The 16,512-nt window shown below is 41.1% G+C and overlaps 1 protein-coding gene across 16 annotated transcripts in view; it reads left to right on the top strand.

Annotated features, from left to right (window-relative positions):
* The window catches only part of LOC112252607 (liprin-beta-2), a 113,113-nt gene that overhangs the window by 31,572 nt on the left and 65,029 nt on the right, over nt 1-16,512 (top strand). For all 16 annotated transcript variants that reach the window (XR_006083621.1, XR_006083622.1, XR_006083623.1 and 13 more), the window contains exons 2-3: nt 1,203-1,304; nt 8,915-9,138. Coding sequence is in view for 13 of the 16 variants with exons in the window: in XM_024423998.2 (XP_024279766.1) it covers nt 1,241-1,304; nt 8,915-9,138 (288 nt within the window). In the remaining 3 variants the exon portion in view is untranslated. The remainder of the gene's footprint in view (nt 1-1,202; nt 1,305-8,914; nt 9,139-16,512) is intronic.

The raw sequence follows: 16,512 nt of genomic DNA, 5'->3' as shown, positions 1-16,512 counted from the left end.
CTACTGTATAAAGCCTGTCTTTTTACTGTTGTTTTATTTATTTTCCTACCTATTGTTCACCTAATACCTTTTTTGCACTATTGGTTAGAGCCTGTAAGTAAGCATTTCACTGTAAGATCTACACCTCAACATCACATTCTTAAAATAAAGTGGTGATCCTAACTGACCTAAGACAGGGATTTTTCACTAGGATTAAATGTCAGGAATTGTGAAAAACTGAGTTTAAATGTGTTTGGCTAAGGTGTATGTAAACCTCCGACTTCAACTGTAAATATATATATATATATATATAAAATCTGAAAAATCATATTGCTTGCAGCAGTGGCAACAATTTAGCTGCTAAATTAGTATAGAGGAAGCATTGCCCCGAGCCCACAAACCATCAACTCTGTCAACAGCTGAAAGAACGAAGACATTCACAGTGTGTTTAAATCCTTTAACCTGGGGGGTTACTCAGGGGACGTGCTGTTCTCTCTGTTTAAGAGGGTAGATGCTGACGGCTGTAAAGCAGAATGACAGAGGGAGGAGACCCTGCTGGGTAGCTCGGAGGCCTCATTAGAACAGGGATTCTGTGCTATACAGTCATCATAGGGGTGGGGGGAACCAGCCTCTAAGCCATGCACTGTCTTACTGACGGTGATGATCCAGGGAAAATACCAGTACTCACTATACCAGGCCAAGCCAATCACACTGAAATGTATGCCTAGGAAGAAGACAGACAATATCTGAAAACATTTCAATGGAGAATATATCACAGCAGTACAATTGGTCCTCAGTACTCCGTTTAGGTATGTATATGTGGGTAATCGTACCATATGACATTTCTTAAAGCTGCAATATGTCACTTTTTGGGCGACCCAACCAAATTCATATATTAATATGAGTTACAGATCTGTCTTTGTCATTGAAAGCAAGTCTAAGAAGCAGTAGATCGGTTCTATGTGTGCTGTTAAGTTTTGTTTTTGCGTCTTTTAATTTCAGTTTTGTACACCAGCTTCAAACAGCTGAAAATACAATATTTTTGGTTATGGAAAATATATTTCACAGCGCTTTAATCTTTAATCTTTTTGTTTTTTTAAACCTTTTTTTCTATGTTATTTACTGTTCAATGTGTACAAAGCTAACAAAGCTAGCATATATTAGATTTGAACTCTTCTAGAATTCTTCATTCTTAGAATTTAACAATGGTCTTCCTTTCCTAGGACATCAAGCATAGAGGCCAATGCAGTAGTCTGTCGCCATGGCCTCAGATGCAAGTCACATGTTGGAGGCAGCCTTGGAGCAAATGGATGACATCATTGCAGGTAAAAGTGATTGAACTCATTATCATATTCCAGTATTTTGTCACTTTAATCTTTCCCTAATACATATAATCCACTCGCCACAGTTCTTATTATGGTCTTTGGATTCACCATTGAAAGAAATTGTAAATATATTAAACAAAGCTGAGAGATACATTTGGAAAACAAAAACAAACAGGATCAACTCGTTAATTTCTTTTTTTAAATAGCTCATTACAGCATTATACCTTCTTTGTACACAGTTACTGCCCAGCTAGCACATTTTGTTTCTTGGAAGTTGTGGGAACGTATGTTTTTAGTTTCTTATTGGTTCTGGTAATGAAGCCATAAGTTTACTGACTGGTAAAACAGAATGATTTTTTAAACATTCTGAACATTCTGAAAATTTTACCTGTTCTGGGAATGTTAGTTTTTGCCGGCAGTTGCCGGCAGGTTCTGAGAATATTTTACTTTGGTTCCCTGAAACTTTTATAACATTCTGAGAAGGGAAATTATAGTTTAAGATATTATATAACGTTCGGAGAACATTCTCTAAATTTTGTGTATGTCTTAAACAAAATGTAAAGGTTTTTGAGGTTTCACTGAATGTTTCAAGAGGACTTTTAATAACACTTCTAATAATCCTAGCTTAATTTAGGTTAACTGTTTTGAACCATGCAAACACAAATGTTTTCTTGTGGCACAGCAACAGTGTGATTCAGATGTACAGTCAGGTTCATAAGTATTTGGACAGTGACACAATTTGCGTAATTTTGTCTCTGTACGCCACCACAATGGATTTGAAATGAAACAATTAAGATGTGCTTTAAGTGCAGACTTTCATCTTTAATTTAAGAGTTTTGTCAAAATTATTGTATGAACCTTATAGGACTTACAACCATTTAGCCCCCCAATTTTAGAGGCTCAAAAGTAATTGGACAAACAAACATAATCATGAATTAAATTGTGAGTTTTAATACTTGGTTGCAAATCCTTTGCAGTCAATGACTGCCTGAAGTCTGGAACCCATAGACGTCACCAGATGCTGTGTTTCTTCCCTTGTGACGCTCTGCCCGGCCTTCACTGCAGCGGTCTTCAGTTCCTGCTTGTTCTTGGGGCATTTTACCTTCAGTTTTGCTTTCAGCAAGTGAAATGCATGCTCAATTGGATTCAGGTCAGGTGATTGACTTGGCCATTGTGGAACATTCCACTTCTTTGCCTTAAAAAAGTATTGGGTGGCTTTCGCAGTATGCTTCGTGCCATTCTCCATCTACACTGTGAAGCGCCATCCAATGGGTTTCGAAGCATTTGGCTGAATCTGAGCAGATATAGCCCTAAACACTTCAGAATTGATCCTGCTGCTTTTGTCAGCAGTCATGTCATCAATAAATACAAGGGAACAAGTTCCATTGGCAGCCATACATGCCCACGCCATAACACTACTTCCACAGATGAGGTTGTATGCTTCAAATCATGAGCAGTTCCTCCCCTTCTCTTCCCATCATTCTGGTACAAGTTGATCTTTGTCTCATCTGTCCATAGGATGTTGTTCCAGAACTGTACAGGCTTTTTCAGATGTTGATGGCTAACTCTAATCTGGTCTTCCTGTTTTTGAGGCTTACCGACGGTTTACATCTTGTGGTAAACCGTCAGTATTTACTCTGGTGAAGTCTTCTCTTGACTTTGACACAGATACACCTGCCTCCTGGAGGGTGTTCTTGATCTGGCCAACTATTGTGAAGGGGTTTTTCTTCACCAAGGAAATAATTCTTCTGTCATCCACCACAGTTGTTATCCGTGGTCTTCTGGGTCTTTTGGTGTTCCTGAGCTCACCAGTGCGTTCTTTCTTTTTAAGAATGTACCAAATAGTTGATTTGACAACACTTGATGTTTTCACTCTGATGGGTTGCTTTGATTTTTCAGCCTAATGATGGCTTGCTTCAATGGCAGTGACAGCTCTTTGGACTTCATATTGAGGGTTAACAGCAAGAGATTCCAAATGCAAACGCTACACTTGAAATCCACTCTAGACGTTTTATCTGCTTACTTGTAAATTAACTAATGAGGGAATAACACACACCTGGCCATAGAACAGCTGAGCAGCCAATTGTCCAATTACTTTTGGTCCCTTAAAAAGGGGGGGACCACATATAAAACGTGCTGTAATTCCTATACCGTTCACCCAATTTGGATGTTAATACCCTCAAATTGAAGCTGAAAGTCTGCACTTCAGCTCATATTCATGGCTTAATTTCAACTCCAATATGCTGTGGTAGACAGCTAAAATATTAATAACTTGGTCAATGTCCAAATATTTATGGACCTGACAATATGATCTTCTGTTCTTTATCCATGCAATTAGTACACTGTGCCACTCATATGCCATGTTTTTATAACTCATACAAAGATATTCATTTTAGTCTATTCAAACAGACCCCATTTCAAAGGAAACAAGCACTCATTAAGATCAGGTGTGGCCAATTAGTGGGTGTGGTCATGATGGCTGAACACACTTAACAAGAGAGTATAACATTTTGTTGATGCTGAGAACGGAATGTACTAAACTGAACAAAAATACAACACAACATGTAAAGCGTTGGTCCCATGTTTCATGAGCTGAAATAATACGTACATACGTACAAAAAGCTTATTTCTCTCAAATTTTGTGCACAAATTTGTTTACATCCCTGTTAATGAAGATTTCTCCTTTGCCAAGATAGCCCATCCACCTGACAGGTGTGGCATATCAAGAAGCATATTCAACAGCATGATCCTTACACATGTGCACCTTATGCTGGGGACAATAAAAGGCCACTCTAAAATGTGCAGTTTTATCACACACCAAAATGCCACAGATGTCTCAATTTTTTAGGGAACGTGCAATTGGCATACTGACTGCAGGACTGTCCACCAGAGCTGTTGCCAGAGAATTTACTGTTAATGCCACTATCATAAGCTGCCTCCAACGTTGTTTTCGAGAATTTGGAAGTACGTCTAACAGGCCTCACAACAGCAGAGAACCACTTGTAACCAAGCCAGCCCAGGACCTCCAAATCCGGCTTCTTCACCTGTGGGATCGTCAGATAGGGCAGAGTGGGGCTGCTGAGGAGTATTTCTGTCTGTAATAAAGCCCTTTTGTGGAGAAAAACTAATTCTGATTGGCTGGGCCTGGCTCCTCAGTGGGTGGGGCCGGCTTCCAAGTGGGTTGGCCTTTCTTAACATTCTCTGAATGTTCTGAGAACATTACTTTAAATAGAACCATGAGTAAACCTGCAGAAAACGTTATGTTGAAGTACTGAAATTCCCACAGAAGAATGTAAACGTTCACTGAACTATTTGGAAACCTTCTCAATGTTAAACCAGTTGGAGAATGTTCCTAGAACGTTACCACATGTTTTATTAAATGTAACCATGTTTGAATGTTTAGGAACATGCTGTTAATGTAATAAAATCATGTTTTTTTGTGAAGTTCCTTAAATGTGCTGAGAATGTTCCAAAGCCAAGCAACTATCTTGAAACATTCCCAGAAAGTTATAGGAAGGTTCTATGCAAAATAACCACAGGAAAACAACGCTCTCACCAGGCTCTCGTTACCAGGCTCTCGTTAACGTTATGTGCTAGCTGGGTATGTTCTGTGGGATAACAAAAGCAATAATATTTTCAGAGGTCCCAATGAACAGAATACTAACCCACAGGAGTATTTTCTGGTCAGGTCGCAAGGCCAGATTTTTTTTTGACATGGTACATACTGTGATACTATAATAGTAATATAACAATACATGCCGTTTAGTAGGTGCTTTTGTCCAAAGCGACAGTCATGCGTGCATACATTTTCGTATAGGTGGTCCCAATGGGAATCGAATCTACAATTGTGTAGTTCCGTGCTCTACCAACTGAGCCAGAGAGGACCATGATGTGTTTATATAATCTTTGACGCCATAACTCATGTTTAGAGACATGGAGGACAGGGCCTGTCTACTCATGCTGAAGATGCCCAGCAGGCAGTGATGGCCTGAATGACATATAAAAACAGTATTCATAGTGTGGATGGAAATCTCCAGCTTAATGCATTTCATTCCAACACGCTGAAAACACAGAGGCAGCTCTGTAGCTACTAGCTGGCACAGCCACAATGTAAGATGTTAAACCCAACTCTAACTGTAACCACACTGCTGCCCTAACCTTAAATTAAGACCAAAAGACACATTTTTGTTTTCATGAATTTTTACGATATATAGCCAATTTTTACTTTGCAGCTAGCCAATCTAGTGCAAATCGCTCAGCTCTGTCTCCTGGACAAGATCCATCCCAGTAAACGTCAACCTGCCAAATACAGTTGATGTTGCAAAGATGAAGATGGATGAAAGAGATAGCATTCAAATGAAGAACCCACACTGGCTTACAGTATGTCAGACCTTAATGTTATTTCAGAGGGCTTTGTTGGAGATCCTCCAGGATAAGGAAGGAGCATGATTGGATGTTTAGCTTGTTTACAGTGGAAATCAGATAAGTCTGTTCTGCTATGATGTGCTCCCAAGATATGAGTGTGTTTTAATGGCATCTGCCTTTTTCTTGCGTGTACAGTATGAATCCTGTTTAAAGGGTCTATGCAGTAACAGTTTGTGTGTGTGTGTGTGTGTGTGTGTGTGTGTGTGTGTGTGTGTGTGTGTGTGTGTGGGTGCAGTGTTTTCTGTAAGTACATGGAAGCAGCCAGATATAAAAAGTAGCCAGCCATGGAATTCTGGGTTGGGGGGTTCCGGAACTAGCTCTATTTTGGTGGCTTCTGGTACATTCTATTGCCTTGCTTCCAACTGAAATAAACAGCTAAATTATTGAATACTTTAATGACTTTACCTCCCAAATTGGTAAGATGAGTTGTGGTATTGAGTAGAAAGACATGATTACTGAAAATATATGAATTGTATGAATTCAGTATGTTGTTAGTTGTTTTGGATATTGTCTAGGCCTCTCTCAGCCCCATGACAAAATGTGTAGTATTGCAGGGAACGAATGTTGTCTCTGTGACCCCCCCCCCCATGCTAACTTTGCCGCTGCTGGAAAAATCAGAGGGGAAACATTCACACGGGGATGTGTTAATTCACTCACAGGAGACGAGACGTAGGCCTACCGAGAGGCGGGACAGACAGCAGATTGGCAAACCAGCTGTTTCCCTGTCATCATGTTCTTTGTGACCGACAGGTGCCTGTCCTATCAATAAATCGCTAAAAGATGCATATCATTCGTTCTAACGGGAGAAGTATATGTAGACTTTTCTGACTAGCGAATGTAAACTTTGAAATGAAAAGAAGTCTGGTTGATATATGAAGTAGAAAAAGTAGCCGGCTTACAATGAGTCTGTTATCAGCTATTTAGCCGAGTGCCAAGCTTTTTGGAAAGACACTGCGTGTGTACCCATGCGTGCGAGCATGTTTGTGTGTGTGTGTGAGTGTGCGCGTGTGCGTGGCTGTTAAATTAGGGACAATACTTTGTAGGGAGTGTGACTCGGGGTCACATTCCCTGCAGCAAGCTCAGCTATTGCCAACATGATTTAACTAATAGAGGATAAATGTTTAATGCAGTCAGTCAACAAATTAGAGTGTGGGGGGTGGAGATCAACATGCCAGTTTGTTGCCGAAAGGATCAGCAAGACAACTTGCTACAATCAGACTGTGGAGAGAGAAAGGCATGCAACACTGACAACCACAGGATTCATCATGGAGTCACTTACTGTGTGTTGGGGAATATCACAGCAGTGTGTGTTATTGTGTAAATCTAAATACATCTGGTCTAATATTTGAATATCATGCCACTGGTCCTGCCCTTTCCTCTCAATCCACCATGACAAGAAATCAGGTTCAACAGTCAAGTGAATATGCTTGACTGACCAAGTCAAGGTGAAAACAATATGTTCACAAACTAAGCATTGCTATTACCACAGTAAGATATGGTCAGTTAGAAGTCAAGTGTATTACTTTACTATGCAGCCTTGGTGTGTCACGAACTACAAATAGAATTTAATAAAAATGTAATTACTGCGAGGAATCCCAATCATCATATTTTGAGATACTGGTCTGATTACATTTGAGTATTAGAACATACTTAGGAAATACTTTTCGTTTTCAGTATTACGTGGGAAACGTCTCTGAAAGGCACTTGACATTAAGGTATAATATTCAGGTTATGAGTTGCTGCAGTGGTGGTGGGCTTGAAAATATGCCACCTACTGGTTATTGCCGGGACATCTGAATGAGATGAGCGATACAGTCATATTATCTATCATCTTGAGTTGAATAATTTGTTTCTTTATGTTTTTTTCACTTATTGTCAATCGATACTAGGATAATATGAATTAGTTATTTGATTAGTATTTGGAAACCTCAACCAACTTCAAACTATGCTCAGACAAACAGAAGAACATACTAAACTACAACTACTGTTTAACTGGGCTGGCTTGTTAACTTGTTTAAGGCGTTTTATTGCACCAACTGTTTTGTAACAGGCTTGTGATCTGAATAAAGCTGAGTATACTAGATATGAGATGAACAGAAAACAGGGCTATTTGGCTGTAGATACCCGTAGTTATGATATCTGTAAAGAGATGTAGTTGAACATGAGTATATAATCCATTGTTTGTATCCCCACTGACCCTCAGGCAGGCACAGGCATATTTACGGAAAATCTAGGGTTTTCTTTTCTACATCGTCCTCAAATGTCAAACCAACCAAAGCATGCACTCAATGTACCATGGTTTCGCTGCATGTTTTTCCATCAGCGAAAGTACAGCTGTTTGTATACATAGATATGGACAAGTCCCAGATCTGTTTGTGCTACATGTTATGACATTGACCATAGGAGTGGGCAAGCCAACACAAACAGATCTGGGATCAGGTTAGTACTGCCAAGACCACCAGATAAAAAAATAAAAAAGTTTTTTCATTTGTTACTTTACTTCACTTTTCTGCTAACATAACAATAGGAATAAACATCATTATGATGTCATGATACGTCAGCCAGTTGAGTGTGAAGGCATTAGGGGGACAGAAACATAGGACAACTCTATCTACAGGCCCATGTGACCTCATGGCCCACCCCAGTATCATAGGAGTGGTGAGGCCATTTTCATATTGTTTAAGATACCCACAGACCTCTAGGGCACATAGGCATTCCCTGGTCTTAACCAGCTATAGTACTTCACCGTGGCCTTATCAATGTAAATGTAAAATGTCCTCTGTCCTGACCTGTCCTGTAGGTCACATCATCTCTAGTTCCATAATGGCAAAACAAAGGAAATGTATTTGCATGTTCTGCCTCGATCTGATGCTAGTGTAAAGTAGGCTAATAGGGGAAAAGGAAGCGTATTGGAGCATTAAGATGTCATGATAATACACTGCTGCTCTGATCCTCTCTCCGTAATCTGGGATTAGCTACCAAACGTAAAATCTCTTCTTTCAGGCTCCACACTGTACACTTGTTGCTCTTACCTCGGGCTCTCAGACCCTGTTCCTGGAGTGCTACCCTCCTGTAGGTTGGATGTGTAGAAGGGAGCTGAGTGGGTCTGATACTGCGATATGTATATGTGCTGATAGCACATATCTTGTCCACTATAATGACTCTTTGTCCTTTGTCCCTGGCAGGCTCCAAGGCTGCAGCCGAGTACACCAACGGCCTGTTTGAGCTGGGCTCCCCGGGCAGCGCGGGACCCCTGCAGGTGCTGCAGCTGGTTGAGGACCTGAGGCTGGCCCTGGAGCTGCAGCCCAGAGAGGAGGAGAGGGACACCCTGAGGGCCCAGGTCCCCAGCAGCACCGCTCACATGCTCATGGACTGGCTTGACATGGACAGGTACTCAGAAAGGGTCTCGGTGAGTAGCAGGAAGCACACCTGGGTCTATGGAAATGCTGTATTTTTCCATTACTTCTGCCAACGATGTCAAGTAACCGTTACTTATGCCAACCATCTCAAGTAGTCGTTACTTATGCCAACCATATAAAACAACCATTACCTTCGCCAACCATCTTTAGCAACCACCGTTATCTTCCTTTGTCTAACAACATATATTTATATATAGGCTATAAACAGATAATATAGATGAGCATCATTCATTATTTGCTCAGAATATTATCACAGTTGTTTACAGGCCATCTTGGGTCAGTAGGATGAATCATATTATGTGGAACATTTCAACTTCTTATTTACTTCCAATTGAGGCAGGTTCTCAATTTTCATTTTTTTCTCTCTTTCTTTGTATCACATTGAAGGAGCGAGGGTTGATTCATTGCAGCAGCAGCTGCTGTGTATGAGTTTTAGACAGACAACTATTCCTGGGTGCTGTTAAATCTTAGCATGGCTGTGTCTGGGACTAAGGCTGGCCATGTTTAAAAGACTCAACGTGTTCCTCAGAGACTCCTAATAGGGCTGAACTCAACTTCCTGCCTTGTCCCCTCTTTCTGCATTACTCACAACCTCTCCACTCTCCCTCTTTCTAATCACCCCTCTCTTCTTTTCCTCCTTACTCTTCCACACTCACTTTTTCCCTCTCTCTACTCACTCCACGTTTCCCTCTCTACTCACTCTCTACTCCCTCTGTTAGCTCTGTATGTTCTCGGTCTGGTCACCTCAAGCACAGCTGAAGCAGTCTGGGGTGTTAGGGGGGTAAGTCTGAATCAATTCTTCATGTGTTCACTGTTCAGCTGGAGCAGCACATCGAGCTCTTAGTCTATAGATTTATTTGGGAATGTCACGCATGTTTCTTAGTTTTTTGTTTTTATTGTTGGCTGTCTGTGAATATCATGACCAGGTCTACGAGGGTATGCAGGCACTTTACATATTTGGATCATATTTAGGAAATGACAAGCACATGATGATACTGCTACTGTGAGCCAGGGCTTTGTTCATTGTGGCCGAATGTTGACGTGAATGTTTGACGTTGTTATGGAATACAATGTCTTGTCATTGGCCGAGGCTGCAGTAAACAACCTGTTGCCGGGGCTAAGGGGCCAATGAAAGGCTCTTTTTTCCCCCTCTCTCGGAGTCGGAGAGGCTAATGCTTTTTCTATTCAGCAGGGGTCTTACACGCTATACAGTCTCTCTACTGAGACCCCCATCTCTACTGGCCCAGAGCAGGATTAAACACACACACTCCTCCATTAAACTAAACACACGGCTCTCTGAGGAACTGAGCCCCTCCACAGAGGAAATAGGATCAAGCTCCCTCCGTATGTTATTGGCAGGAAGAAGAGAGACCCTGTGATGCTCGCTATCGCTGACCTGAAGCTATTGTCTGTCAATCGGAGAATGTCAGACAGTAAGACAGGGGTCAAGTCTGGCGCAGAAGAAGCACGAGATTGAAGATTTTGCCTTAAAGGGAAAGTTGTTGCCTTGACTTTTACAAGGAGGGATTGTTTGAAAGAGAGATGGGGGGGGGGGAGAAAGAAAGAGAGTTATCCTAGTGATTGTCCAACTCAGCAGTCAACATAGCCAGGTGCAGGACAGAGTGCACAGTCAGCCCCTTCAAGCCCTGAAAGCAGTGAGTGTAGCTCTGTAGCAATGGAGTCACTGGAGCACTCCACTTCCTTGTTGCAGTTCCATAGCAGGGCTGGGAATATGATCAGAGCACATGCACTCCAGATGGATTACCAAATCTGTTTTCTTGTTGAGCCTGACGACGTTTGCATGATTTGCATCCCTCATGATATGTATGCATTCTTGTGCTCCTGGGTGGCGCAGAGGTCAAAAGAACTGCACCGCAGTGCTGAGGCACCATTACAGCCTAGGGTTCGATTCCAAGCTTTGTCACATCTGGTCGTGACAGAGAGTTCCATAGGACAGTGCACAATTGGCCGTCTGGGGTACGAGAGGGTTAGGCCGGTGGGGCTTTCCTTGGCTCATCGTGCTCCAGTGACTCCTTGCAACTGGGCTGGGAGCCTGCAAGCTGACTCCGATCGTTAGTCGAACAGTGTTTCCTCTGAGACATTGGTGCGGCTGACATCTGGGTTAAGCAAGCAGTGTGATAAGAAGTAGGCGGCCAGGCGGGTCATGTTTCGGGGGACGCATGACTCGACCTTTGCCTCTCCCGAGCCAATTGAGGAGTTGTAGAGATTAGCCATACCACCCTGAAGACGCCAGTTCAAAGTCAGGCCTGGTTAGTACTGGGACGATAGACCGCCTGGGAATACCAGGTGCCATAAGTTCCAAAAAATATAAAAAATGTTTTAAAAAAATATATGCATTCTTGGCTGTCGTTGAGCCATACCTGTGGTTCAGGAGAGGACATATCATGTGGGTCGTTCCACAAAATGAGTGCCTTTTGAGTCCCTTTGATATTTAAAAGGCCCAGTGCAATCAAAAACATGATTTTTCTGTCTTTTATATATAATTCCAAAATATGAGGTTGAAATAATACTGTGAAATTGTGAAAATTATGATAATGCTCTTTTAATGTGAAACTTGAAACTTCAGCCTGTTTTGGTGGAATGGAGTTTTGGCCTGCCTGGTGACATCGCTAGGTGGTAAATTAGTGAATAGACCAATAAGAAAGACAGTTCCAAACCTCTGCCAATAACAGCTAGTTTTCTGTTTTCCTCACTCAGACTACTCCCAGACAGTCCTAGCAAAGCAAAGCTTGAGAAATTCCTCTTGCTCTGTTTCTTTTTTACCATTTTGATTGAAAACAATCATGTTAAATTGTTACACAGAATGATTTGACATTGAGATAAAAAAAACTGCTGCAAGTAGAAACTGGGCACAAATATTGAATTGTATAAGCATATTATAGTAAATTAAATGCCTTTTAATATAGACCACATAGAAACTACTACTCTGGTGGTAAAGTGGTGCCATCAACTCAGTATTGAGAGAAATAAATTATATACTCACAGGAAGGTGTGACTCTCCTCTCTGTAACTAGAACAACAGTAGTTGCTTTGATAACTGTATTTGTCCCGCAATTACATTTTGAGCAACGGTAATTTGGTCGTGCTTATTAGAATACACCACTCCTCCATGCGCACAGTAGGGAGAGAGAGTGGCTCGCTCACACAGCAGCCGACAGTGAAACAGGGACAGGCAGATACTTTCATATGGTACATTTTTGGTCAATTGCACAATGCAGTTTGAATAAATCATAAATACAAATTGCACTGCCAAGTCAAAGGGTCGCAAATGTGAGTGTTTTGGTCACCGTTTTGAGCCCTGTTGTAAAAGCCCTAGTTATTTTGTTGCTTTGACAGTCATTTCTGAAGATAAGTATTTATTTCCTGTGATTAGTGATTCATTTTTAAGGTAAAAAAAAAACTAACGATCATCAGGTTGCTAATGGTCTGGTGCTCAGGGCTCTATTGTCCCTCTAACCACTCTGACAACAATGCAAAATGCAATAACAAATCACATTAAACACTTATCATCAGAATAGCATGGTCCTTTAAAAACTCACCTCACGTTGATGGTCAATTTGAAGAAAGAAGTTCAAGAGCAGGTTGAAACTGAGTGCAAATCATGGCCATTGTAGATGTTATTAGAGCTTATGCATACGCTTATGAGCCCGAACCCCCCTCCCTGATTGTGCAGTTATACAAAATGTAGCCTACTGCATATTACCCATAGCAGAAAAACATAAAACAAAACTGATTTAAGATGTCTTCGGTGCATAATTGGTCTATACCTATACCTATACTAATTAAACACATTTTAGTAATCGCCTTTGAGTGTGGACTGTATTATTATGCATACTGGGTAAACTGGTTACCTTATGCAAAATGTCTATCCATGATTCTGGGAGAGAGCCCTAGGCGATGCTGATGGTTCATTGATTGTGCAGGCCTGCTTACAGGTAGCCTATAATTATAGTGAATTTATATTGGATTCTGAATAGCCTAGTAATAGGGATTTTTAAATATTTTCATAATTAATTGGGTGGCACATGCATTTCCATCTCCTCCTCTCTCCCCTTTATTCCTTCCTCAAGCGGGCAGAAGGGCTGTCAACTGTTTAGTGAAATGTATTTTGTTGCGAAAACATATTACTAACGAATTAAGCACTGGGTAGCTCCAGGTTTAGGGTTGGAGAGCCCATGGTATACAGAGTTTGGGCGGAATATCACCTGTCGCACAGCGAGAGCAATCTCCTCAAATAGTGGTTGATGCATGGAGTGAAAGAAGTGTTCTTATATTTATTTCGCAGCTGCTCATATTAAGCACAGCTCAGCTATAAAATCGAAGTAGCCTGTCAGGCATCATTGAAAAATTGACCGGCCTCCATTCGCTATTTGAGTGCATACAGATTACATGTATTTTTCCCCTGCCCCTGTTCCTGCCCATTGATAATGGGCCATTCTAAATCCAAGCTAATTTGACATATTAGTAAAGATTCAATTGAGAATAGTCTGATGGGTGAAGATATGATCAGTTGATGAGAGAACAGCTGTGCAGCCTGAGGCTGCTTGAGTGTGAAAAACTGTTGAGTGTGAAAAAGCCAGCAGCATTGCAGTTCTTGACACACTCAAACCGGTGCACCTGGCATCTACTACCATACCCTGTTCAAAGGCACTTAAATATTTTGTCCTGCCCATTTACTCTCTGAATGGCCCACATACACAAGCCATGTCTCAATTGTCTCAAGGCTTAAAAATCCTTCTTTAACCTGTCTCCTCCCCTTCATCCTCACTTATTGAAGTGTATTTAACATGCAACATCAATAAGGGATCATAGCTTTCACCTGGATTCACCTGATCAGTCTATGTCATGGAAAGAGCAGGTGTTCCTAATGAATGGTACACTCTGTGTATATTTCCACATTATGAGGTTGGAATAATACTGTTAAATTATTATAATGCCCTTTTAGTGTAAGAGCTGTCTGAAAAGACAGACTGAAATTTTTGCCTGTTTTGGTGGGATGGAGTTTTGGCCTTCCTGGTGATATCAGCAAGGGGTACATTTGTTAATGAACCAATGAGAACGAGAGTTCAAATAATCTCTGTCAATAACACCAAGTTTCAGTTTTCCCCTCCCCACTCAGATCACTCCCAGACAGTCATAATAAAATTCTTGCTTGAGAAATTGCTCTCGCATAGAAGCTATTTTTGTTTCTTCTTGTCCATTTTAATTGAAAACAATCACAGTAGGGTACTTAATTGTTACCCCTTTCACGATGCAATTTTTTTCTATTGTTGCACAAAACAATCTTCCATTCTCCCTGTCACATGGGGATTTATGGATGATTTAAGATGAAATCGTCAACCCTTGTTACAGTCAAACCTGTTACTTGATTTGACACTTAATATGCACTATACTATTTAAAAATGTTACTTAACCTCTTGAGATGGGAAAACATGCATTTTATTAACCCTTTGACACATACGAGCACATGGTGTGATCATTCTACAGTGGTCCCTGGAGTGTACGCTCAAACCACCATAAAAACCACCATAAAAAGCCAGACTACGGTTTGCACATGGGGACAAAGATCGTACTTTTTGGAGAAATGTCCTCTGGTCTGATGAAACAAAAATAGAACTGTTTGGCCATAATGACCATTGTTATGTTTGGAGGAAAAAGAGGGAGGCTTGCAAGCCGAAGATCACCATCCCAACCGTGAAACGCGGGGGTGGCAGCATCATGTTGTGGGGGTGCTTTGCTGCAGGAGGGACTGGTGCACTTCACAAAATAGATGGCATCATGAGGCAGGAAAAGTATGTGGATATATTGAAGCAACATCTCAAGACATCAATCAGGAAGTTAAATCTTGGTCGGAAAATGGGTCTTCCAAATGGACAATGACCCCAAGCATATTTCCATAGTTGTGGCAAAATGGCTAAGGGCAATAAAGTCAAGGTATTGGAGTGGCCATCACAAAGCCCTGACCTCAATCCTATAGATATTTATGGGCAGAACTGAAAAAGCACGTGCAAGCAAGGAGGCCTTCAAACCCGACTTGGTTACACCAGCTCTGTCAGGAGGAATGGGACACAATTCACCCAACTTATTGTGGGAAGCTTGTGGAAGGCTACCCGATACGTTTGACCCAAGTTAAACAATTTAAAGGCAGTGCTACCAAATACTAATTGAATGTATGTAAACTTCTGACCCACTGGGAATGTGACGAAAGAAATAAAAGCAGAAATAAATCATTCTCTCCACTAGTATTCTGACATTTTCACATTTTTTTCAAATAAAGTGGTGATCCTAACTGACCTAAGGCATGGAATTTTTACTAGGATTAAATGTCATGAATTGTCAAAAACTGAGTTTAAATATATTTGGCTAAGGTGTATGTAAACTTCTGACTTCAACTGTGCATACATCCTGTATATGCCTACAGTAGAAACAACATCACTATATTCAGAAAATAAGGAACTTACTTTCATAGGAACGCACACATGTCCAATGTTATTATTTGTAAGGAAAACAAAACGGAAGGCAATGCAAGCGGCAGCCAGAAAATGTTCTAATTCGTGCCAGACTGCGCGACTGTCTGCAGACTTGATCTGCGCAAACATTAGTGAAGTACATGGGCTCTCCTCGGAGAGAGAAGTTTGTCCGGCTCAGTAAAGCCTCAAACATAAATTGTCCGCAATGCTGAAATGGGCAACTTCTATGTGAATTAATGAGGAGGCAGAACACACCTTAAATCAAACTGTTGTTGGAAAATGCAACTTGTTAGAAAATAATTTGACATTTACAAATTGAAACAGCTTATAGATAATTAGCAGGAAGCGCGTGTTAACTGTACTGTTGCGTAATAATCACATTTTGGAGCAGAGTGCATTCTGACATCACGTACATAAAAGAACTAAATCTGGCGCGACCGTTAAAATATTTGGAACTCACATATGAAAAGGTTAACAGAGGGTCTAGCACGATTGTTCCTATTTGTCTGCCTCTTTAGTCCAGGGTGCATTGTATGGTGCTGTTGCCAGAGATATTATAGAAAGGAGGTAGGTATCCTACGAATGCAGGAACGTATAACACCCGAACCAGCAGACTGTCGACCAATCGTGTTCACGATTGCAAAGCAATACGATATTACAGATAGCTAGTTAATTATCTCACATATCGGAAAAGGTGTGTAATGTTGTACTTCTTGTTGACAAAATTTGTGCTAACGTTGGATTTTTGAGCAAGCTCCCAATAGACTCCCATTCTATCCTTGAAGGAGAGCACTCCTTGTCCCAGAATCGCCCAGAATGCACCACGTGACCCAATAACGTAGCTTGGGCAACGTTTCCCATCTCCTCCAAAAT

This window comes from Oncorhynchus tshawytscha, linkage group LG06 (assembly GCF_018296145.1).
Source record: "Oncorhynchus tshawytscha isolate Ot180627B linkage group LG06, Otsh_v2.0, whole genome shotgun sequence".
NCBI classification, from domain to species: domain Eukaryota; kingdom Metazoa; phylum Chordata; class Actinopteri; order Salmoniformes; family Salmonidae; genus Oncorhynchus; species Oncorhynchus tshawytscha.
Note: the sequence above shows the minus strand (reverse complement) of the source record. Positions and strands in the feature narration are given on the sequence as shown.